Source organism: Desmodus rotundus, chromosome 7 (genome assembly GCF_022682495.2).
Source record: "Desmodus rotundus isolate HL8 chromosome 7, HLdesRot8A.1, whole genome shotgun sequence".
In the NCBI taxonomy this organism is placed as follows: Eukaryota; Metazoa; Chordata; class Mammalia; order Chiroptera; family Phyllostomidae; genus Desmodus; species Desmodus rotundus.
In genome coordinates this window covers 69,605,394-69,631,697 of record NC_071393.1, presented here as the reverse complement: position 1 = coordinate 69,631,697, position 26,304 = coordinate 69,605,394, and the positions used below count along the sequence as shown (strand labels likewise).

The 26,304-nt window shown below is 36.7% G+C and overlaps 1 protein-coding gene across 5 annotated transcripts in view; it reads left to right on the top strand.

Moving 5' to 3' along the window:
• The first annotated feature begins 416 nt into the window (after positions 1-416).
• The window catches only part of DPH6 (diphthamine biosynthesis 6), a 174,161-nt gene continuing 148,273 nt past the window's right edge, over positions 417-26,304 (top strand). For 4 of the 5 annotated variants that reach the window (XM_024568491.3, XM_053927560.1, XM_024568492.3 and 1 more), the window contains exons 1-3: positions 417-491; positions 4,178-4,272; positions 7,996-8,189. In XM_024568491.3, coding sequence (XP_024424259.2) covers positions 421-491; positions 4,178-4,272; positions 7,996-8,189 — 360 coding nt within the window. In that variant the 5' untranslated portion in view covers positions 417-420. Of the gene's footprint in view, positions 492-739; positions 877-4,177; positions 4,273-7,995; positions 8,190-26,304 lie in introns of those variants that run through there. The other variant, XM_045201279.2, reaches the window with a different exon arrangement.

Here is a 26,304-nt window from a genome sequence, read left to right as displayed (position 1 = left end):
AGGACAGAGATAACCGGTAAAAACTAAGGGGTGAAGTTAGTTATTCCGAGCGGCTGATGGAAGGGCAAACTTCCTCTCCCTTTGCATATCCACAAGTGCTTCAACTCTGAACATAAGTGGCTTTGAACGTTCTCATACCCAAACAAATCCAACACCACTGTGCTTGGGATCTGCAACGCGGTCTCTGCCCTTTTCCTGGTAGCTTCACTGCCCTCACTTAGGTGGTTAGGCCGCGCCTAAACACCATGTTTTCTGAACCGGGATGTCCCTGTTCCAGGGACAAGGCACCAAATACGGCATATCCTCCCCCTCCAGGTGTCCCTCAGACAGCTGCAGAGGTCGCATTGCCAGTACCCGAACAGGCAGCGGAGAGAACACCTGCGCGAGGCCACTTAGCGCGTCAACTTGGGCGCGGTTTCGATGACGTCACGGCTCCCGCCCGCCGCACGCACGCGCACTGCGCCCAGCATGAGGGTTGCCGCTCTGATCAGGTAATGTGGCACTAGTGCCACCTTTTTCTTCCCGGGTCAGCCTCAGTCCGTTTCTGCTGATAGGTGGGAAGTGCCTCTGCTGTTGCCACTGCTGCTACGACTAGCGGCTTAAGAATGTGCAGGAGCCGTGTGTCAGGGTTTAGACGGCCCTTCCGGACCACGGGAAGAGGCGGAGCCTTTGGGCTGTAGCCCGTCCTGGCTGGTATCGCAGCCCTGGGCTCGCGTCCCTCCTCTGTGCGCGTCACCGCCCCTCTGTTCTGGCGCTCAAACTTGGATTCACTTTGGGAACTTTAAAAACCACTGAGGCCTGGGTCTCACCACCAGAACGCTGGTTTAATTATCCTGACGCGCGCCGGGTTCGGATTCTTAGCAGCTGTGATGATGGGTAGCGAAGTTTGATAGCCCCGGCTTGATTTTACTCACCTGCCCCAGTCCTTTCCTTCTGGCTTTTGTCGTCCTAATTCCTTAAACCTTTCCATTCCGTCTTCCCGGTGCTGCTTACCACCCTAGGCAGTTAATATCTCTCCCCTTCCTACATAAATCCATCTCTCCCTCACCTGCCTCCCAGGTGTGTCTGGATTGCTTATGATATGGATGTAAACTTGACGCTCAAGGACAGAGATGTAATTGTACCAGTTTTATCCTACATTTGGTTGCTGTCGCTTCAGACACACATTTCCTTTTAGCGTGACCTTAAGGTAACACTTAACATTACAAAAGGAGTTTGAAAATTATAGTAACCTTTCATATTTAGGTGTCTAAAGGAAGTCTCTGGCAACCAAAGATAGACCAATAAAAATGTTTCCATACTCAGTCTGTAAACTGAAGCAAATGGGAACACTTAACATTAAAAAGGGAATTTAGGCTACTTGAATTTTGGTGACATTTTGATCTCCATAGAGTGTCTGAGCTACATTGCAACCATGCATTTTTCTCTGTAAACCCATTGAAGATTTAATGTTATTGTTCAATGCCCTGGGTAATTGCCACTGATAAGGTGTTGACAGACACTAACCCTTTCTGGAATGACTGGAATATCCCGGTTTCTTTTATTTCAATGCCATTTTTAAATGACTAATGTCAAAAAGTACCTTTATTTAGTGATTTTTCGCTAAAGTGAATGATTAAGCTTTGACCATTGTGGTCTTCATTTGATCTAGATAGAGAAGAATTAAAATTAGTCAGGAAATGAGTAATTCATATCCATATGCAATTTGCCAGAAGTTTAACCATTAAAGACACTAACTGAAGACTCAGAAATGTGGGAGGGAAGAAGATTGATGTAATCCATTACACTAAATATTCTGTAATGTGCATGTATTACTTTTATGATAAAGCAAATTACAAGAGGCATTGGTGGAAAATTCTTGCTAAACTGTAAGAACTGTATACATGTTAGGAGACATAGTATAGGTATGAATACATGACTGCATATGTATGAATATGAATACCTACATGCTACCTATATATGCATTTATGTGCGTATATGCTTGAATGTGTATAGAGTGACATACAATGAACCTACTGTAGTTGCAGTGTATTGTGGTGTGTGTGGACTAAACTGGGAGATAGGGGGTGTGTGTGTGTGTTTTAGTGAATGGGTGAAACCAGGATCCTTACATATCTTTAGACCATGAAGAACATTAGTTTTCTAATACACTACAGATTTTATTGAATTTTGAAGTTGAATGACACCTTGAGGATTAGCTAGGCCATTCTCTAATTTTGTAATGAAATATGTGAACACAAACACTGTGTGATTCAGCTTAGTATCCAAGAGTCAGAAACTAAAATTCTGATCTTCCGTTGTACTTCTCACATAACATACTCTAATGTACTTTGTTACATTTCAGGAGGTAAGATTCTCTGTATTTCCCTACTTCTTTGTCCTTGAAACTTATCCTTAGAGTACCAGTTACACAGGAGTGTTCCACAGAACACAATTTGGGAAATACTATTTTAAAACCATATTGAAAATCAGCATATTTTAAAATAAATTATAAGGCTAAGTTCTGATTGAGGATGTATATCCTTTAATCTTTAATATTGTAAGGAATTAGAATTGTGCAGATATACCCTTTAATCTTAGATATTCTGTTTATCCTAAAGAATTCATTCTGTCCTACGGAAATAGAGCGGTGAAGTTCAACAGGAGAATCTGTGGAGGACAGGTTTATGGCAATATCAGAACCTGAGGAAAGGGAGTATGATGTGTACCTTCACTTTACCCCTTCGAATCTCTCCCCTTGAGAAGTTCTGGAATGACAGGTGTTACTGAATGTGGTAGAGGCAGACAATGTTGGGAACTAAAAAGGCCAGGTTCTTGAATAAAAAGTCAGTTTTGGGGGGAATGAATAGGTCTAAACATTTCCTGACTGCATGTTGGCAGCTCTCAAGTAAAAATTGAAGAGAAGGGAAACAGAAGGGGCAAAAAAGGGAGAGAGGTGCAATGATAAAAGAATGGAAGAAACGTGTGGTGGGAAACAATAGAGCAGGGGTGTCAAACTCATTTTCACCAGGGGCCACAGTAGCCTCACGGTTGCCTTCAAAGGGCTGAAATAATTTTAGGACTGTATAAATGTAACTACTCCTTAACGGTTAAGGAATTGAAGTTACAATCAGCCCTTTGAAAGCAACCCTGAGGCTGATGTGGCCCCCGGTGAAAATGAGTTCCACGCCCCTGCAGTAGAGTATGAAACCCAAATAGCATAGTTTGCCATTCAACCTTCTTATCGGTTAAGTACCACTTGTCTTAACTGAGTGACTTGCTTCTCTACCTTGGGCAGATATGTTAGTGGAATTTGTAAGTTCTTTCAAGCTATTCATTAGATTTGTGCTCAGACCTTTTGCTGCCATCATATAGGGGTGGTGGAAAGCTGAAGTACTGACAGTACTGATATTGCCGTAATTCGACATTTTGCTTTCTATCTCTACAGAATTTGAACCTACCAATTATGTCATACTTTGTCATTAGATTGGATCTCAAATTTTTAATTTGATCCTTTAATTGGTGATGGAGGCCAGTTGTTAGATTTCTTACAGTGGAACAGATGTTTTTGTGCTTTTTCATAGAGAATTTCATCTAAGGAGTACATATAGTAAGTGTTTAACTGGAATGTAAACTTGAATCATTTTATTTGCAAGACACTTTGTATATTAAGTAAAGCTATTGTACTATCACAAATCAAAGAATTACTGTATATTGTTTAGAATGGTCTTTGTTAAAATGGCATATAATTTCATAAACTCTTATGAGCAGCTACCTTAGAAATCAAGATTCGTTTGTTCAGTTTGCTTATGCTATGGAAATTGTGCGTGGTGTTTTGCATTCTAAATGTAAGATAGTCCCTCAGCCCTGACTGGTGTGGCTCAGTTGGTTGGGCGTAGTCCGCAAAGCAAAAGGTTGCCAGTTTGATTCCCAGTAAGCACACATGCCTGGGTTGTGCGTTCTGTCCCTGTTCAGAGTACATGCCAGTGGCAACTGATTGGTGTTTCTCTCTCACATCGATGTTTCTGTCCCCACTTTCCCCTTCTAAAAATAAATAGAACTATCTTTTAAAAAATAAATGTAAGGTAGTCCCTCCCATATTCTGAAAAGCTGGATGAACAATGTGTTCTATTTTGGTATCTAATGATTCTATTTTGAATAATGGTCAGTAACCAATACTTATCTCTCTCTTTTCCAGTGGTGGGAAGGACAGCTGTTACAATATGATGCAGTGCGTTGCTGCCGGGCATCAGATCGTTGCTTTAGCAAATCTAAGGCCACCTGAAAACCAGCGTAAGTGTATAACTTCACTGGAAATCCTCTAAATGACTGAAACTCCAACTTTATTATTGTATTCTATTGTATACAGTACGCAAAAGCTAAAAGGAACTAATATGTCTTTAGCACCTATTAGATGCTAAGTTCAATGCTAAGTGTTTTTCGATTATAATCTCATTAATCCTCCCAAGAACTCCTAGAGCATTTATTTGACAGGGATACTGAGGCTCAGAGTTTTACAAATTTGTCCGAGGTAAAATAGCTAGAACAAACTTGCAGAGCTGAGACTTGAACTCTCAATTCAGAGTGCACTGCCATTCCACCACAGCACGCTTCCGCGTGTTGCAGGTAAATAAAATGGAGCCTCTAGGAGCTTGGGAAGAGAGACGTATATTGATAAATAATAATAATGTAAGGGTTTTATTAGTAGAAAGATCCAGTTTAGCCATCTTAGAAGTAAGCTCAGTGTGTGAGATGTAATTCATTTTTAGTTTTTGTCTGTGGTAACAAGGGCATCCATAAATAATCCACAGACCTCATTCTACCTACTTTTTTCAGATTACTCACCAATGAACTTCCCCAAACGAGAACTTTTTTCCCCTCCGTGTCCATGTCTGTGGCTAAATTACCTTTTCTAAAACTTTAAAAAAATATATTTTATTTATTTATTTTTAAAGAGAAGGGTGGGAGGGAGGGGGAGAAATATTAGTGTGTGGTTGCCTCTCATGTGCCCCCTACTGGGGACCTGGCCCGCAACCCAGGCATGTGCCCTGATGGGAATCGAACTGGTGGCCCTTTGGTTTGGAGGCTGGTACTCAATCCACCGAGCCACACCAGCCATGGCTGAATTTTCTTTTTTAATAAGGACATTGGTTATATTGGATTGGTCTACCCTAATGACTTCATCTTAACTAATTACATATGCAGGTGCTATATCCAAATAAGGTCACATTTTGAGGTACTGGATATTGGGACTTTATGGTAAGAATTTGGGAGGGATACATTCAACTTCAACAGTATTTTTGTTAATTGAGGTGTAATTGACATTTTGCCTTGTTGTAGTTTTAGGTGCACAGCATAATAATTTAGCATATGTATATATATATTGTGAGATGATTACCAAAATTTAGTTAATGTCCATCACCACATGTAGTTACAATTTTTTTCCCAATTAGAAATTAAAAAAAAGTAATCACTGATATTTTAACTGCTAAAATATAATAGGGAGAGATTAATACTTATCTAAGTTTATTTGTTAACTACTTCTCCATATAGCTGTTCTAGTAAAATCTTTTTCATTCACTTTACTCATTTTCTTTTAAGACCCCATGCTTTTTCTCTACTGTTATTTTAGGATAAATTAAATGAGCAGTATATATGAAAACCCTAATCACTGTTCCTGGCATGAAAGAGATATCCAGTAAATGTAGTTGAATCTGAAGGTAGCTCTAAATCAGTCAGTTAACCCTCCCTTCCTCCCTCCCTTTCTCAAATCTGCCAGTCTATTGAATTTTTTTAATATTATTTTATAGTTTTCTATATATTTGTCTTGCTTTTTAAACCCAAATAGATTGCTTGTAAGCTACTTTAGACGAAAGGTCATATCTTCTATATTCCTTTAATTGTTCCACAGCACTTGGGACAGCTCGATGCCTGTGGTAGGCATTAACTCAGTTTCTTGGTGGACAGATGAATAATGAAATAACTAGAATTAGCCCTGGAGTAGACAGGAGTTATAGCCAGCAGTTATTTGTCCGAGATTTGAATTTTCTTTCCTTCTGTGATTAAGACCATGTAATGCTTGAAAGTGAAATGAAAAGGTGGAGATGAAGGATGTTTAATAGGAAGAACTAGAGCAGGTTCTATAGAGGGTCGGGATAAACGTGCACTCTAGGCTTTCATACTGGGGTTCCGATGTTGAATAATAATGGCCTTTTAGAAGTGAGCTGTGTTGAAAATAGCCTCCTATTTCTGTTCTTTAAATAGTAAAGAGAAAACTCTGAGTAAGGGTGAGTGGAAACGGTACTGTAACTTCTGTATTATAAAAGAAGGAGCAGATTTTTTTTTGAAGGCTATGTTCTGTTACCAAAGGAAAGTGACTCCTCTATCCCTTGTGGTGAGTTGGGCAAGTGGGTTTTTTAACCTTTCTATCTTGAAAGGTCTGGGTATTTAAAAAGCAGGTATTTACATAACATATATACTTGATCTAATCCTGGAGTGTCTATCTTGGCTTTAACTTTTCTATGTGAATTGTTACAGTAACCTTGTCCTGAATCATTATTGTATAATTATCCATGGGTTACTGGTTTACTGGCAGGGTGGGTAAGATAACAAACAAGTTATATTTTTCTATTTCAGTGGAATGGAGACATTTATTTACAATATTGTTAGAAAAAATTCAATAGTAAATGGAATTGGAATATTACGAAGTAAAAGTTGGAAAGAGTCAGCTGAAACTATAGAAATTGTCCTTTAAGAGAATAGATGGCTGTGGGTTTGGAGGTGGAGAGGGTTTAACTAATCTATATTTAAAGTCAGCAGGAAGTTGGTGATGATTGAATGGTTCATGGATTGACTTCATTTCCGCCCAAATGTGTTGCAAATGAACCTTAATGAGGAACAACTGGTAGAGATGACTCCAGTGTGAAGCTGATTAGAGTGAATTCATGGTACTGTGTTTTTAGTAGGTTGTCTGGAAAGGAATCATCCCCATCAATGAGGATAATGTGAAGTTGTCATAAAATTCATAAAACCATCTCTTTATATTTGTAGTAGGAACTTTTGTGGCATGTTAATTGAGGTGCATCAGGCAACAGTGGAGCCTTTTGGTTTTGTTTGATCTCATACCATTGGTACTGTGTGGCTTCCATTAATAAAAGTTACAGTGTGGTTAGGACTGAATGGAGCCTTAAAGGAAAATGGCCTTCTAGAAGTCAGTAAAATGTTTTAGCCATTGTGCTCACATCAGGAAGTTTCTTGCTAAGAAGCTCAAAGTTCTTTATATATATATTAATTTGATTATCAATATTTTTACAAACTAAAACATTTAAAGATTCAGTCTTAAGTTTGAGATGAGGGTAGGCAGAAAAATTTTTGGGTAACTTTGGTTGTCTACCTCCTACTGGGGAACACAACCTGTGATTGTGTTACTAATTAGCTTCAGTTATGTTTCTGTACACCTTTGTAACTGCTTTAACAATGTTGAATTTATATATGTTAATATGTGTTGTTGAAATGCTGAATATAAAACATAGCAAGAGCATCTGAATTTTTCTCTTACAAATGTGTGTTACTTATTAACTAAGTAGATATTTAATTGGGAAAGATTTTCTGCTATAACTCGATGATTTTGTGAATAACCTTGAATGTGAATATTATGAAAAAACATTTATATAATAAAATCTTTAATTGAATTGAATTTATTTATTTATTAAATTAATAAATTTAATTAAATTTATTGGATAGATTCCTCTTTAAAAATGTATATAGTTTAAACAATTTTTATGTATAATTGTATTTGTAATTACCAGTAGAGATGAGTAACGCTAAAGTGAACTCGATACAACTACGGATAAATGTGTAACTCATTTTATTCTACTTCATGAGTGCAGAGAGTTATAGGGTAGTAGGCTTTTAAGTTAGGTTAACTGCTCTCCAAGCAGTAAAACCTAGATGGACTTTCAAATCCACTTCTTTTTCACCCTGTTTTACTGATCGTTTCCACTTTAATTGTTACAGTGGAGTCAGATGAACTGGATAGCTACATGTATCAAACAGTGGGTCACCATGCCATTGATTTGTACGCGGAAGCAATGGTTCTTCCCCTCTATCGCAGAACCATAAGAGGAAGGAGTGTGGACACAGGACGAGTATACACCAAATGCGAAGGTGATGAGGTTGAAGACCTCTATGAGCTTTTGAAACTTGTTAAGGTATGCAGAGTGACCAGTTACATTCACTGAATTTAACGTGTAATTTAGAAAATTACATTTATTGAACTATTTACTGATAAAAATATTGTAACTGCTATTCTATGAAAGGATATTTTTGTTTTTTTAATTGAAAATAAAATCATTACTATGCCTTTGTATTAAATAGTATTTAAAATAAAACTTTTAATATAGTTTGGCAGTGAGGATTGTCAAATATTTAACTAAGTTTTTTGTTTTCTTTAGCATTTTGAAGCTGATGACCTTTTTAGCAAATGCTGTTTGAATACACACTGTGTGTTTGATACATAGTTCTAGGAACTGGGGAATGGGACAATGAACAGATCAGGCATAGCCCTGTGCTGCTGGAGCTTACTTTCCAGTGGAAGGTGATAGGCAATAAAAAGCAAGCAAATAAATACTATGCGTGGTGGTGAAGAGTACCAGGAGAGGAAATGAAGCAGAAGTCGAGGTGATAAGCATAATGTCAGGGAGCGGCCAAGCAAGACCTTTTTGATAAGATGAAATTTAAATAGAACTAAAAAAAGTGAGTAATGAAACCTTGTTTAAATCTAGTAGAAGAGGTTTGAATTAAATACTTGAGTCCCTGTGTATAAGAGTTTGGCAGCCATGGTATATTCATTGTTAATTTCTTTAGAAAGAAAATTTAGGAAGAGAGTGGGGGGCTGTTAGTTAATGGAGATTATCTTCTCATTGGCAGCCAAGTGTTTGAATACAGCTTAGTATTCTTCTTAAGGATGAACTTTATCCAGTCAACTGCAGTCAATTCATATAAGTATATTGAATGAAGTAGGGAATTTAAATTAATATTTCCTGGATGACTTAACTTTTTTTTTTTTTTAACAAAGGAAAGGAAAATTTCAGTCTCTTTCTCTACTAAGGGACACTGAATTTTATTTTTTTAATCTTCAGAGGAGTTCAGCCTTTAAGAAATTAGTCGTGAACCCATGTCATATAAATTTGCTAGTCCCAAATAACTAGTTCAGTGCTATATTTTAAATTTGATACGATCAAAGCTTAGTATCAAGTAAGGATTTTGATTTAAAAAATATATAAAATATTTAAATTCCTGTAAAGTTTTCTTGACTGAAGTATTTTTTATTGCGTATGTCACAACATTTTCATTTTTATTTTTTAAAACAGAAGTTGATGGGGAAACACTTAGAATAATTCCATAATTTACTGTTTAGTTTCTGGATAGCATAGAATACTTTTCAAACAAATCACAGGGATCTGGTTTCTCCCTTTGGGGAAGGTACATGCTAATAAAAACTATTTTGATTATCAAACAAGGGAGAAAGCATAAGAGTTCCACTTATTTTTAATCTTTACCTGAGGACATACTTATGGAGTTTGGAGAGAGGGGAAGTGGGAGAGAGAGAGAGGGAGAGAAACGTCAGCGTGAGAGAGAAGCATTGATTGGTTGCCTCTCACACTGGCCCCCTGTCATAGACCGAACTTGCAACCTAGGCATGTGCCCTGACCAGGACTCGAACCCACAACATTTTGGTTTATGGGATGATGCTCCAGCCAATTAAACCAGGGCAAGAGTCCCACTATTAATAGTCTACTATTAATAGTACAAGTTCACTTTTTGTTATGAAATAGTGGAAATTTTGCATTTTCAAAAGTCATTTCTCAGTGTATAAAGAAATTGGGTGTTAAGTTCTAGCAAATGGTGGGACTCACACGAAAAGTAATTGAATTGCTTAAAAGTCACTGATAACTGATAATTTTGGAGAAGCTCTGTGACAATAACAGTCTTCTAAAAAAGGGAAAGATAATAAATTACTAATCAGTTTAATTAAAAATTACCAGATTAGTAGTAATTAAGAAAAAATTTCCCTTTCAACCCATGCTGTCCTTGGGGAAATGGATGCTTTGCCATTATCTTTTATAACAGTCAGCTATGACATATATTAATGCTAATGTTAAATTTTGACAACTTTTGCTTTGGAAGTTTGTACATGATAATTACAACTATAGTTGAAAGAGATATTATCGAGTTGTCTGGGACTAAATAGTTTCTTCTTTATCTGTATAGGAATGTTAATATTACTTTGGGATATTTTAAGGACATAAATAATCAGAAATACATTGTTTTTACAAAAGAAATTGTATAGCCAAGTTTTAATAGTTAAATCCATATATGAAACACTGGTGCAAAGATTCCAATAGAAGTCTTACATATTCTAATGAGTAATTGAATAATTATGGGAAAAAATGAATCTAGAAGACCTGTAACTCTTCAAGTTAATCTTCACTTGTAAGAAAAATATCGAACTGCTTTGAATCCTTTGAATATTAATGGAACATTGAAAGCATTTAGATTCATTTTAATTTTAAACACTTATTTGTAACAGATTGCAATTTTGTGACTTTCACATGAGGGCAGTCTTTAGTTTTTGTAGTCCCCTCCCCCCCCCCCAATATTAGAGTTAATTTCTGAGTAGAAGATGTTCCTTTTTGTGAAGAGTTTAATTGACTAATTACTGAAAAGAAGTAGGAAAGGTTTGAAAGAATTTACAGAGTTAAAAATTTCTTAACTTTTGTAAAAGTATGAAAACTCCTAAACTATAATAAGCCTTCATATCTCATAGATCAGGTTATTATGATACACACACACACACACACACACTCCAAGCTGTTTGCAAAATACTTGGTTTCATATAGCTAGCTTTTTATTCTTTAGAACTTCTTTAATATTAAAATATCACTTTGGTTCTCATATGATTTTTGGCAATATAGTAATTTTCAAATTCTATATGTTTTTAGGTCACATAAGCAATGTAGTAATTATTGGAAGATAACCTGTAGATAATCATATCTTTACAGAGAGCATATTTAAGAATCAATATATTCTTTCTCCCCTGGTTTGGAGCCTCCCTCCCCCCCCTTTTTTTTTTTAAAGATTTTATTTATTTAATTTTAGAGAGGGGAAGGGAGGAAGAAAGAGAGGGAGAGAAACATCAGTGTTTGGTTGCCTCTCATTCATCCCCTTCTGGGGAAGTGACCTGCATCCCAGGCATGTGCCCTGACTGGAAATCAAACCGGTGACCCTTTGGTTCTCAGGCCAGCACTCAATCCACTGAGCCACACCAGCCAGGGATGGAGCCACTTATTAATGGATCTGCTATCTTTATCTTTTTGGTTTATTCCCTTATTCAAATGGAATTTATCTTTAAGAAACTTCTTTAGAAAAGGTACTTTCAAATCCTTATATTTTGAAATGTTCCTATTCTGTCCTCATATTTAATCGAAGCATTGATTGAATTTAAAATTCTAGATTGAAAGTGATTCTTCCTCAAATCAGTGACAGCATTGCTTCATGGTACTCTAGCATTTTGCTGATGAGAAGTTTGATGCTTTTTAATTGACCTGCTTTTTTCTTTGTTAACTTTTATGAATGTCTTTATGCTCACTGTACTAAAATGTTACCATAACGCATTGAACATTGAAGATTGCTTCCCCTGTATCCCTTCCACATTTTCCTATTGAGTAGCAGCATATATCTCTGTGCTCTTTCCCTTAATGTTGGTTCAGGGATGGCATTAATCCAATTGAAAGCCAGTGACAACATGGCATTCCCCTGGCCATAGTGATTGTATCAGGGATGGTTTTGTTAACCTACATTAGACCAAAATAGAATGCAGTCTAGAGTGGTGGATGGTTGGCAGAAGATAAGCTCTTTCTCCTGTATGGAGAGGGCTGTGTGGATGTGAGGCCTAGAGCTGCTGTGGCCTTTTTTCCCCCCTCGAGGGAACCAAACCTCATTTCAAATCTGACACAAAAAATGGCAAAGCCAATAGAATTGCATTGTGAGGATGGCTCTGAGAAATGCTTTCCCTTTATTGGTTTGTACTTTGCTCCTCTCAATATTCTGTATTCCCTTTTTCTGGTATTCTCACTATCAGATGTTAGACTGCCTTTCAGAATGAAACTTCATGTCTCATGTCTTTTCTCACATATTTTATTTTAGCCATCATATATTTAATATCCAATAACTTGTTGATGCATTCTTTCTTTCTTTTTTTTTTTTTTAAATAACAACCTGTGTCTCCTTCTATGGTATAACATCCCTAACATCCTTTTTGAAATACAGAGTAGAGATTTTTAAACATCTTACATTCCCTGAAATATTAATGTTTTCTTTGTGGTCTTTTAGGTTTTGTTCTCTTTCATATGGTAGGGTTTTCAAATGTCTTGGTTGCTGACTGTGAAGACTTTTTTGACTTTAGAATTTTTCAGCCTTATATCTCACATTTGTTATACCTAGAGTTCAGGATAATGTGGCCTGGTTTGGTTTCTTTCTTGGCTTCCTTCTTTTCCATGCAAACAGTAGATTATAGCTTCTACTGTTGATTTATCAGTCGTCATTCCTTCTTCATGTGCTTTCTGACTCAAGAAATTAATTGAAATCCTTTTGTCCATTGTAGTCTCCCCCTGCCCCTGGTTCTTTTTTTTTTTTTTTTTTTTTTTGAGGTTATACCTTTATTTTCATTTTAATGGAATCTTTTTATCCAGAATTCTGTGTTAATTTCATTCTGATGTAATTAATTTAATGTTCTTCATTAAGTTAAATATTCAGTTTCAGTCTTCCTGGTCTAATCTTTGATACCTCATATTCTTTTTCTAATTAGGTATCTTGGTATTGATAATCTTGAATTACTTAATGGACACTTGTGATTTGAATACAACAGTAAGTGAATAACTGCCTTTTGGAATAGAATATTTACTATTGATAGAAAGGTTTGGAAATAAATGACTGACTTTTTAAAACAGATTTTAATTTAAGATTTTTAGTAAATATCAGTTGCCACTTTACTTTTTGTATTGGTTAGAATTCTTTTGATTATCAGGAACATTAAGTCATATTCAACCTGGCTTAAATAAAATGAAGATTTCTTGACAGTAACCTAAATTAATTTTGTTTTAAGTTAACTAGATACAGGACACAAATTACATAATCAAAGTCCCGCTCCTTTTCCATGTCCCTATTTCTATTTCTTGCCTCTATTTGCTGTTGATTCTATTCTCAGTCAGGGCTCTTGTAGTTCAAAGATGGCTCCCAGTGACATCTAGTAGGAAAAACTCCCTTTTTAAATATCTCAGAGGACAATTCAATTATGTTTCATTGTCACTCAGTGTCCTGACTTGTATCATGCATGAGTGCTGTCATCTTTAGGAGATGATTTCATTTGACCTGGCAGGTCTGGATCATATGACATGCTCGGAGCAAGAGATGGAGTCTCCTGGTTCTGTGGAAACAACAGAATCCACTGTGGGAAGGGTGCATCTGCACATACAGAGCAGGCTGTTGCTGCTATAAGGGTGAACTGTGGCAGGGCGGCAAAGAGCAACAATTTTCCTGAAAATAATTAAGTTCCAACTGCTTACAAAATAGGGAACCATCCTAGATGGTTTTTCTTTCAATATCACCCTTCCACTCTCCTTCTCCCTCCTACTCTCCTTTCATCCTTCTCTTTCTTCCATCTTAACTACAATACTTTAAAAAATAGTTGGCCATTGGGGCCACAATAGTAATCTTATACTGTAGGACCTGTACATTCAGTTGCTTATGACTTCTTCACCTTAATATCATATAGGTATAGTAAACTTAACAAGTTCAAAATGTAGTCATAGTTTTTTGGCACAAAATTGCTTTATTTCATGTGTTTCCTGCTTAGTTAAAAACATCATCCTATATCCCACCACCTGAGTCTAACCCAGGCCTCACTAGTGAACTTCCACTTTTTATCAGTCCCTGCCTACCCCAGTCACCACCATCAGATTTCTAGGCCATGTTGATGATATTTTTGTGACTTCTGAAATCTGACCCTCTGACTTTATTCCCACTGTTACTTGCTAGTTTTTCACCTGTACTGTGCAAAAGTCTCTGCACAGTACAGAGACTAGTCAGCCTGCACGCAGTATTGCTCTGTGCTTCATCTACCCCTTCTACCACATTGATGTCAGCCCATCTGTACCCATAATTACTAACACAGTACTAAGATAAAGTCCAAACACATTAGCCTGACACGAGACTCTTTAAGAAGAGGTCCTTGCAGTCCTGCCTCTCTGATCCTACCATTGCTACACAAGCTTCTGGGTTCAAGTTATCCTGAACTACTTAAATTTCTAGGAGATTGCTTTTAACATCTGAGTTTTTTACCATGCTTTTCTATATCCTTATCTTTTTGTTCTCCCAAAAACCCCTTCTTTAGTACTCTTCAATGAAAGCAGCTCTAATTTAGCAACTCCTGTCTCTTCCATGGCAGCTTGTCTGTACCTCTACTGTGCATCTCAAGACATCACTAGGATTGTTTATATGGCTGTCTCTTGCTAGACTGGGAGACCCTCATAGACATGCTCAGTGCTCTTTGTTTTTATATCTCTGGTGTCAGACAGTGTTCCTGGCATATGACTGAGTTTAAAGGATTGTTGAACAAATTATTGCAAAATCTAACAAATTATTTTTATGTAATTTACCTAATGAAGAGGGGCCATGACATTGTTGTAAAATATGACGTAAAACTATTGGTAATTTTATTTTATTTTTGTTTTTCTATTTAGAAGCTTGAATGGAATGGGCATTATAGTGAAGTTTTTCAAAATAAGGTATCTAGTTAGATTTGGCAGTGTAACCACTAAGCGTACCAGAATAATTTCCAGCTGCAGAATATTTTATAAAAGTGCTGAGCAGATACTTTTTCAAATCATTTTTGGTATCTGCATGTTAGAAAACCTGCTTATTATGATGGAAAATTACTTTATTGATGTCTTTTCACTTTGGATCTTGGTGGGAGCGGGGAAGCTCTAGATAGTTGGTGGCTTGAGGCAAATCCAAAGGATTTGGAGTGGGAGGAACATATAAGATGGTCTTCAGATTTGCAGAGAGGACCCAGATATAGTACTAATGAAATAGGCATATAGCCCTGTACATATTGCACCTGGTTCTTCAGCATTGCACAGCTTGCCTCAAGCCCTGGCAGTTCCCAAGATTTTGGACATTAAAGCTGGTCCCTTGGCACAAGAAATGCTTTGCTAGTATTGATTCTCGAGATTTAAACAAGAAGAGTTGGAATTAGCACAAACCAGTATCATTGTGACTCCCAGGTATGGCTTTTTGAGGCTGTGCCATCTCTGGCCTTTGCAGATAATAAAGCCAGCCATGCATGAGAAAGCACATGATGGAAGGTCTACTTGGAAATAAAATATTGGATCATGCTTGTCATTTATTACAGTTTATAAACTTACCATAGGTCCAGAGTCTTCATCTGTAGAATCCCCTCTAAAGCCTAGAAAATGTGACTCCCTCATCCTAGCAAAACTATTGTTCTGTCTCCTCAACCTTGAACTTTTCTACTTGATAGCAATAAGTGTAAGTATATATATACATGCACGTATATACTCTTTCTTTTTATTTTTTGTCTGATTCAGTGCCTCTATAAATTCAACAATTTATATTTTATGTCCTTTTATTCCTTTCTTCTACGAACTATAAATTTCTATCTTATCATCTGCTCTGCATATTTTAAAGTATGTTCTGTATGTTTGACTTGTCTTTCAAAGTTCTTTCTTTATGGTTTTCAGTCTTGGGTGTCTATGTCCTATTGACTTTTTTTTTCCTGCCTATGCTACCGTATATTTTTTAAGAAACTTTTTGTAGATGTCTACTTCTGGAGCTGTGTTGTCTAAGATACTAGAAGTTATGTTTCTGTCCTATAGTCTTTCTTTCATTTCTAGATTTGTAGTTTACCTTGTCTTTGTTATATTCTCTGTTAAATGACATTAATTGCCAAGAACACATTATTAAGATTTTTAAGTATGAATTACTTTTTTCTTTATTGTTGTCTTCATATTTTTTGTTGCACAAGACTTTTATTGGTGGCCACATAACAATATGATGGATCTTGATCTTTTTACATTGACTTTCCCTTTTAAATTTGGAACATCTTCATTCTATAAATTTGGAGTGACTAAATCATAACAATAGTCATGAAAAACAGTGGTGCCGTCGGTAACTATTTAGAGGGTTTTTTAAAATGATGCAGTAGGGGCTTGTTCCATGACATGACGATATAAGAAAAAATTGAGTAAATCCAAAGGATGTATTAGTTGACCTTGACTTTTACTATTAACTTTAATGTATACTACTACCATTTAGAGACTTTTCTTATGTCTTTTATTCATTCTGCAGATGCTAATTGGATGTTTATAATGTATCAGTACTGCAGAGTAAAAATATGTACGAGACAGTCTTGGACTTCATAGACCCTGAAGTGATAAGACACACAAACTAACACAAGGTTGAGTTGCCATTAGAGTGTGCACTTAAGGGGCTATGAGGATTCAGAGGAGAAAAATGTCTCCCATACTGGGGGATAGGAGAAGCCTTATGGGGGAAGTTATACTTGATATCCATGAAGAATGTTTGGGTTTTGATGAAGGCAGGTATGGAAGAATGGCTACAAGAATATTGCAAACTAAGGGCACAGTTTAGTCAACATCACCGAAGCAGGACATCAAATACATTAGGGAAATAGAGTGGTTCAATTTGTCTAGAGCTCAAAATTTAAGGAGTAGCGGGAAGTAAGTCTGGAAAGGTTAGTAAAAGCCAAAAAAAGAGAGTGTCTTACAATTTAGGCCAAGGATTATTAGGGTAGTGGAGAACCCTTAAGGCGGTATTTTCCAAACTCAGTTTAATGGGTGACAACCATTTTTTTTAAAAAATAAAGAGACTAGAATAAAATAGAAAGTATCAAAATGCATAGTACATAGTGAGGTTAATTATTATTTTGTGAAACGTGTATGTGTGTTTGTGTTTTACATACGTTATATATATGGTAGGTTGCTACATGTATTTGTTAAATATATTGCTATGGTGAAATAAATTAAAAAGCCACTACCTTGAGGGATTTTGAGAAATTGTATAGGGAACTTCAAGATCATTAGGTTGAACCACTATAATGCAAGAAATAGATTAGGGAAGTGGAACTCTTGGAATGAGGAATTCAGATTGAAAATTGAGATACTAGGCTAGCTGAAAGATTCTAGGACCTGAAGAGGAGGAGCAGCTGTGGGAGAGGTGAAGAAGAGGTGGGTTGGTAGGGCTTGGTGGTGGTACTTAAGTAAAAAGTGACAGGGAGTCTATGTAAAGTAAGTTACCTTGTAAACTGACAGTTCCGTGGCTAATTTATTTAGTTTCCACTGGGCAGTGTTGATAGTCCAAGTGAATTATTATAGCTATATAATACAAACACAGGTTGCGGCAAAAGTAGGTTTACAGTTTCTTGTATAGAAAAAAATGCAATAATAATACAATAATAATATGTTTTGCATACTTACAACTGTAAACTTACTTTTGCCCCACCCTGTATTGTGATTCAAAATCTTATAGGACTCTCTCTTTGTTGTCCCTTTAATCTGGTGTAGGATGGTATAGAAGATGTTTCATATCATTCTGTGTTCATTTAATCAAAATCAATCAAGATCACCTCTGTTTTTATTGTTTTTAAAGAATGGTGTGGGGACTGACTATGGAAGTGGGGGCCAGGCCTGGGTGGAGGGGAGTGAAGGGGGGGGAAATGGGACAGCTGTAATAGCATAAACAATAAAACATTTTAAAAGTAAAATAAAATACTTTATTTATTTATTTTTAGAGAAAGGGTAAGGGAGGGAGAAAGAGAGGGAGAGAAACATCTATCTGCTGCCCCCCGACCAGGGACCTGGCCTACAACCCAGGCCTGTGCCCTGACTGGAAATTGAACTGGAGACCTTTCACCTTGCCCATGATGCCCAGCCAGCTAAGCCATGCCTGTCAGGGCAAGATTAACTCTTAATAAATGTTACTCTTGATGGTCCTTTCAATTGAACATTTAACATTTTCTTCATAGAGGTATATGGAGTACACATCAACTAGAATATTTTATCCTATTGCTTGCCTAAATAAAACACCTAGGTAGCAAAATGAATGATATTAGTGCATTTAACATAATAACAATGCATGCAGGTGGGATTCTAAATATCATAGTAATTACATTGAAAAGTGATTTACTGGTAATTAAGCAAAATAGACTTTTTTTAAGTTTTATTGATATATAATTGACATAAAGCATTGTGCAAGTTTAAGGTATGCAACGTTTTGACTTCATACACTTATATATTGCAAAACGATTACCACCATAGCATTAGTTAACACTTCCATTTTGCCATTTAATTACCATTACTTTTTTATGGTGAGAACATTTAAGATCTGCTGTCTTAGCAACTTTCAAGTATATAGTAATATGGTATTGTTAGCTATAGTCACCATGATGTACATTAGATCCCCAGAATTTATTAATCTTAAAACTGGAGGTTTGTCTCCTTTGGCCAACATTTCCTCATTTCCTCCACCCCAGGCTTCTCACCCATCATTCTACTCTTTCTTCCTTTGAGTTTGGCTTTTATAGATTCCACATATAAATCATACAATGCAGTGTTTGTTTTTCTGTGTCTGACTGACTTAGCACAATGCCCTCGAGTTTCACCCAAGTTGTCAGGAACATCAGGATTCCTTCTTTCTCATGGCTTATTAATAATTTTTAATTATATATACCACATCTGTGTCCATTTATCCTTTTATTGGATTAGGTTGTTTCCATATCTTGACTAATGTGACTAATGCTGCAATCACCATAGGATGCAGATATCTCTTCAAGATCCTGTTTTCATTCCCTTTGAATATATACCCAGAAGCAGGATTACTGGATCGTATGCCAGTTCTATTTTTAATTTTTAAACAGCCTCCATACTGTTTTGTATAATAGCTGTACCAATTTACTCTCCTATCAACAGTGCACAAGCATTCCCTTTTCTCCACACCTTCTCCAACTCTTGTTATCTATTGTGTTTTTGATGATAGCCATTCTAGCAGGTCTGACGTGATATCTCCTTGCACTTTAATTTTAATTTCCCTGATGATTAGTGATATTTAACTTTTTAATGTACATTTTTCAATTTGCTTGAATTTTTAAAAATTTTTTTTAAAAGACTTTATTTATTTTTAGACAGAGGGGAAGGGAGGAAGAAAGGGAGAGAAACATTAGTGTGTGGTTGCCTCTCACACCCCCCCCTACTGGGAACTAGCCCGCAACCCAGGCACGTGCCCTGACTGAGAATCCATCTGGTGACCCTTTGGTTCACAGGCTGGCCCTCAGTCCACTGAGCCACACCAGCCAGGGCTGAACCTCTTTTCATATACCTGTCGACCATTTGCATGTCTTCTTTGGAAAAATGTGTACTCCGTTCATCTGCCTATTTTTTAATAGTTTTGTTTTTGTTTTGCTTTGTGTTGTTTTGTTTGATGTTGAGTTATGTGAGTTCTTTATATATTTTGGATATTAACCCCTTACCAGATATACGATTTGCAAATATTTTCTCCCACTTGGTTATTTGCCTTTTCATTTTGTTGATGGTGCCATTTGCTGTGCAGAAGCTTTTTAGTTTGATGTAGTCCCACTTATTTACAAAATATAGTCTTAATAGGTTCTATAGGCTTTTGGACATCATGTCAGATTAAACTGGCATTAGAACTATAAATTAATTGAAATTGACTCCTTGTATTCTTTTTAGGGTCTTTCTCCAGTGTCTGACCCTCTATAATTTATCCTGCAAACTCATACCAGGAAACTCTTTCTAAATTGTAGATTCAGTCACTTCTTCATAAATTTTTTTTGCTTACCATTGATCCATTAGGTACTCTGCAATGTGGCTTCAACTTAAACTTTTCTTTTTTCCCCACTCACTATTTCCACCCTAGACTATTATTCCCCCTCATGGTCTGTCTTTCCTGCATAACACTGTATTTTAGTGAGAAACGGCTTTCCTCTCCAGTTGCCTCTTTTACATGGCGTGTTCTGTTTGATGTTTTCCTTGACATGCCCCCACCAAGTGTTGTATCTTCCGCTCTGGAACCTTCATAAAACATTGTATCTCTTTTATAGTACTTAATCTATCTTTGCACACATAACTACTGGTTTTTTATTTTATTTTTAGTTCATATAGTGGGTTTTTCTTTAAATATAAGTACCTTGAGGGGCATAAATTGTATTTCATCCTTTGTTATTTCTTATGGGACTCCATATAATTATTGAACTCTGAATACGCTGTATTCCACTATCCTTCTCTGGACTTTAGTTATTTCATCTGTAAAATGTGGAAATATCCTCCTTGTTGTTTATTTATCTGTTTTGAGAATAAATGGGAAAATTATGAGAGCCTCTTTATGTTTCTAGAAAGACAGATGCTTTATAAATTAGTTTTTTTCCATATTTCTTTGCCTGCTAATTTCATGGCAGTCTCAGGTCTTCTTTCCTCTTTAGTGTCTTGCTTCCAAAATAATCCAGTAAAGCTGATTAAAGTCATCTTTTTCATTGCATACAAAGTTCCATTAGTATATTATTATTAAATAGTAGCTGCAAGTTGGCATTGAGATGAGTGTAATTTCTCTTGACTTTATTAGTATGTTAATGCAGAGAAGAAAAAGAATGGTAATCGTTCAAATTGTGAAAGAGGTTTTAATGGGGGCAAATTTATATTACATATTACACAATGGATTCACTTTATCCATCAACATTTGTTCCTATAATTTTGGGTCTTCCCAAGTCTTTTTTTAGACTCAGTCAGACAGTTCAGCCTTCTAAGAGACATGTGGAATTAATGTTTCCCATCTAGTTTCCCACATGAGTAAACTGGGGTATGACTTGTTTCAAAAGAAGATAAGTGATCTCAACAGTGAAAAAGGTTGTTATTAATAGATACTTTCTATTAAAATTACTTTGGCATTTTTTTAGGATTTAGCTCTGCTTATTTTTAAAATTGAAGCAGTATATTTCCTATTAACTCATTTGTAAAAAGCTTCAAGCAAGGACTTCCATTGAAAGTTACATAACTGAGTTTAGAGAATTTAGAATTTTGAAAGAGGATACGAAAAGCTGATTTTGTCCAGAGGTAGTAGAATTGGGCTATTATGTGCAATCTGTATGTAGGAACAATTACCTCTCAATGCCAAGAGAATTATACCACACTTATTCATAGAATCTGCAGTGCTGGGCCTCGTGGGTACTTGTATACTTACTTGCGTACAGTGGGTGCTTAATGAGCCGCTGGTAAGTTAAACTTACTGAACAAAGTTAAGCCTATCTAACCTTGACAAAATCCCGCTAATACTGGCCTTGTAAATTTCTATAAAAATCAGTTAACAAATGAGAAGAGGCAGCAACTATCTATTAGACATTTATTCTTTCCCCTGTGCATAATTCTTTGCTGCCTACCATAGGATTAGCTCTAGAGCCATTGAAGTGGTCCATGGTCTATTTTAATATTGGTTCTCTTGTGGATTCTTTTCTACATAGTAGTTTCGCAGGGAGGTGAGGAGGAGAGAGAGACTCATCATTATTTGATAAATAATCTGTGCTCCTCCTTTTTGAGCCTTTCACAATTTAGCTCTGTTAATAATATTTTTTGGTCTGGTAGTTATTTTTGTGACTTCCTTAATCCTCATCTACGGATTTGATTGGTCATATGACCTGGACTTGATCACAGAAAGCTAGTAAGAATAAGTCTAGTGGACTTCAGTGCAGGCTAATGTGATACTATAAGACAGGATTTCTTTTTTTTATTTTTATGTATTTTAATATATTTTATTTATTTTATTTATTTATTTAAATTTTAATTTTTTACTGTTATTCCATTACAGTGGTGTGCCAAGACAGTATTTCTTAATCTGGAGAGGAAAGGTTGTCAGGATGGGCGGGGTAGGACAAAATGGCCGCCGAACCACAACCCGGAAGAGATGGCTGATGTCAAACCAGGGAACCACCAACGATGGACTGTGGCTTTGTTCCAGGAGACCAATCCCTAGCCCCCGAGGAGAGCCAATCAGAATTTGGTGCATAAAACCCCGCCATAAATAAGATGGAAGACTCCGAAACTCGTTTTACGAAGCCAACATCATCCTAATCCCAAAACCAGATAAAGACATAACAAAGAAAGAAAACTTCAGGCCAATACCGCTGATGCACTTTGATGCTAAAATCCTCAACAAAATATTGGCAAACCGTATCCAGCAATACATTAAAAAGATCACACACCATGATCAAGTGGGATTCATCCCAGGGATGCAAGGATGGTATAATATTCACAAATCGATAAACATAATACACCACATAAACAAAAGCAAAGACAAAAACCACTTGATCATATCAGTAGATGCGGAAAAAGCATTTGATTAAGGTACAGCACCCATTTATGATAAAAACCCTCAACAAAGTGGGAATAGAGGGAGCATTCCTCAACATAATAAAGGCCTCTCATATATGAGAGACCTACAGCCAACATCATACTCAATGGACAAAAACTTAGAGCTTTCCCACTAAGATCAGCAACAAGACAAGGATGCCCTCTCTCACCACTCCTATTCAACATAGTATTGGAAGTCCTAGCCACAGCAGTCAGACAAGAAAAAGAAAAGGCATCCAAATTGGAAAGGAGGAAATGACACTGTCATTGTTTGCAGATGACATGATAGTTTACATGGAAAATCCTATAGACTCCACCAAAAAACTACTCGGCCTAATAAATGAATTTGGCAAAAGAGATGGATACAAAGTTAATACTCAGAAATCAAAGGCATTCCTGTATACCAGCAAGGAAACATCAGAAACAGAAATCAGGAAAAAAATCCCATTTGATAAAGCAACAAGAACAATCAAGTACCTAGGAATAAACCTAACCAAGGAGGTAAAAGACCTGTAATCAGAAAACTACACAACACTGAAGAAAGAAATGAAGGAAGACACAAACAAATGGAAGCATGTACCATGCTCATGGATTGGAAGAATTAACATCATCAAAATGGCCATACTACCCAAAGCGATTTATAGATTCAATGCAATCCCTATTAAAGTACCTATGACATAGTTCACAGATATAGAACAGACATTCCAGAAATTTATATGGAACCATAACCGACCCTGAATAGCTGCAGCAATTTTGAGAAAGAAGAACAAAGCAGGAGGGATCACAATACCTGATATCAAACTGTCTTACAAGGCCACTGTAATCAAAACAGCCTGGTACTGGCATAGAAACAGGCACATAGACCAATGGAACAGAACAGAGAGCCCAGAAATAAACCTAAGTCTTTACAGTCAATTAATATTTGACAAAGGAGGTAGGAGCATAAAATGGAGCAAAAATAGCCTCTTCAACAAATGGTGTTGGGAGATCTGGACAGCTACATACCCAAAAATGAAATTCAATCACCAACGTACACCATACACAAAAATAAATTCAAGGTGGATAAAGGACTTAACTATAAGTCGTAACACCATAAAAGTCCTAGAGGAAAACATTGGCAAGAAGATCTCAGACATTCCACGCAGCAACATTCTCACAGACACGTCCCCTAAAGCAAGGGACATAAAGGAAAGAATAAACACATGGGACCTCATCAAAATAAAGAGCTTCTGCATGGCTAAAGAAAACAGCATTAAAATGAAAAGGGAACCAACAGTATGGGAAAACATATTTGCCAATGATACCTCAGAGAAGGGTCTGATCTCCAAAATATTTAAAGAACTCACACACCTGCACTCCAGGAAGACAAACAACCCAATTAAAAAATGGGCAAAGGACTTGAACAGACACTTCTCTGAGGGAGACATACAGAGGGCCCAGAAACATATGAAAAGATGCTCAGCATCACTAGCCATCAGAGAGATGCAAATTAAAACCACAGTGAGATACCATCTCACAGCAGTCAGAGTGGCCAACACAAACAAATCAACAAACAAATGTTGGAGAGGATGCGGAGAAAAGGGAACCCTAGTGCACTGTTGGTGGGAATTCAGACTGGTGAGGCCACTGTGGAAAACAGTATGGAATTTCCTCAGAAAACTAAAAATGGAAGTGCCCTTTGACCCAGCAGTTCCGCTGCTGGGATTATTCCCTAAGAGCCCTGAAACCCCCATCCAAAAGAACCTATGCACCCCAATGTTCATAGCAGCACAATTTACAATAGCCAAGTACTGGAAGCAACCTAAGTGCCCATCAGCAAATGAATGGTCAAAAAATTATGGTACATTTACACAATGGAATTCTCTGCAGCAGAGAGAAAGAAGGAGCTTATACCCTTTGCAACAGCATGGATGGAACTAGAGAGCATTATGCTAAGTGAAATAAGCCAGGCGGTGAGGGACAAATACTATATAATCTTACCTTTAACTAGAACATAATCAACAAAAGAAAAAAGCAAAGAAAATATAACCAGAGACATTGAAGTTAAGAACAATGCAACAATAGCCAGAGGGGAGTGGGGAGGGAATAGTGGGGAGAGGGGTTTACAGGAGCTACTATAAAGGACACAAGGACAAAATCAAGGGGGAGGGTATAGGTGGGGGAGGGAGATGGGATTGGCTGGGGTGGGGTGGAGGGATGGGATAAAAATGCAGACAATTGTAACTGAAGAAAAATTTACAAAATTAAATTAAAATTTAAAAAAAGAATTCTCATCACAGAGGAAAAAAATAACAAAACACCATATTCCCTGCTTGTGCGCAACTTCCTCGTCCCGCTATGTGGATAAGAGAATTTTGCCCAGGGTCGCAAACCTCAATAAAGCTCTGTACTGTCTAATTTTGTGGCTGATTGGCATTTCTTCCTTGGTGGAGCCTAAGAAAACCTTTCAAAGGTGTTTTGAACTCTAAAATTTTGTCCAAATTTTCTGGGGAGAGGTCCAAATGTATTTCATAATCTCACAGTGATCTGTTCACTTCAAAAGTTTAAGAACCACTGTTTTAACCACCAGTTGCAGAAAGCTTAGTAACCTGGGGTTATTCATGACTACCCAAGTTGGGACTCAACTGTCCTCTGAGCCTGTAACATACTGTGTGAGCTATGTACTGTGAGGTCAGAGGGCTTTCCTGAGTTTCTAGTGAGTGAAGAGGAAAGTGGCATTGAGGTAGTACCTGAGCACAGCCCAGGATGCCATGCATCTCTCAAAAAGGACATGGAGATCTCAAAGATAATAAGGGCAAAGTTACTTAAAATTTCAGATAATAAGTGAAGGGGACCAAAGAAGGGGAAATAGACTTGGGCCCTATAAGTATTCTGTCTGGTTCTTAATAGGCCTTTGGATTTCATGGTGAAAGAGAGAAGGATAGGGCTGTGAAAAGCATTGTTCTTGATTTCCTCAAGTGTAGCTTTCTTTTTTGGAGTTTCTTTTGCATTTAGTTACTCTTTGGGTAATTACATTATGCCTTGTTTCACACAATTATTTGTATATATAATATATCTAATTTGTTATTTTATAACCTCTTGAAAGTAGGGACTATTTGTTTTCACCTTTGGATACTCTGCAGTGCCTACCATGATGCTTTGTCCATATGAGGTGCTCACAATTTTTTTTTTTTGTATATTGTTTTAGGGAAGCTGTTGAGAATTTTCACCATATCACACATTCAACTTTATGATGATCCAGGGGTGAAATTTCTCTCAGTACTTAGTCTTTAGAAAGGTTTGCCCTACTATAAATAATGGACAGTTTTTATTGTATGAACACTGTAAATCATGCAACTTACTTGGTTTTCTTTTTACATAGATTTTTAGCAAGCCTAGACCCATGTGATTTTTTTCATATCTTTTTGTCTTATTGTAATAATTGCCATTGCTTATGTAGTGCTACCTGCCAGGCACTATAATATACTCTATGCATTGTATTCTAATTTATCCTTACATCAACCCTGGTTTATTTTCCCTATTTTGCAGCTAAGTAAACTGAGATACAGAGAACTTAAGTAACTTGTCCAAGGTTACACAGCCAGAAAGTAGTAGAACATGTACTTTTAATAACTGTGCTCTGCTGACTCCCAGCATTACATTTATGTTAATTCATGCAGATATTACCATGTAACAGTGCATATACAGTGCATACAGGGTGGGGCAAAAGTAGGTTTACAATTGTGAGTGTGCGAAACAGCCTATTCTTGAATTATTATTTATTAGTTATTGTATTATTTTCCATTCAATCAGTTGTAAATTTACTTTGCCCCAT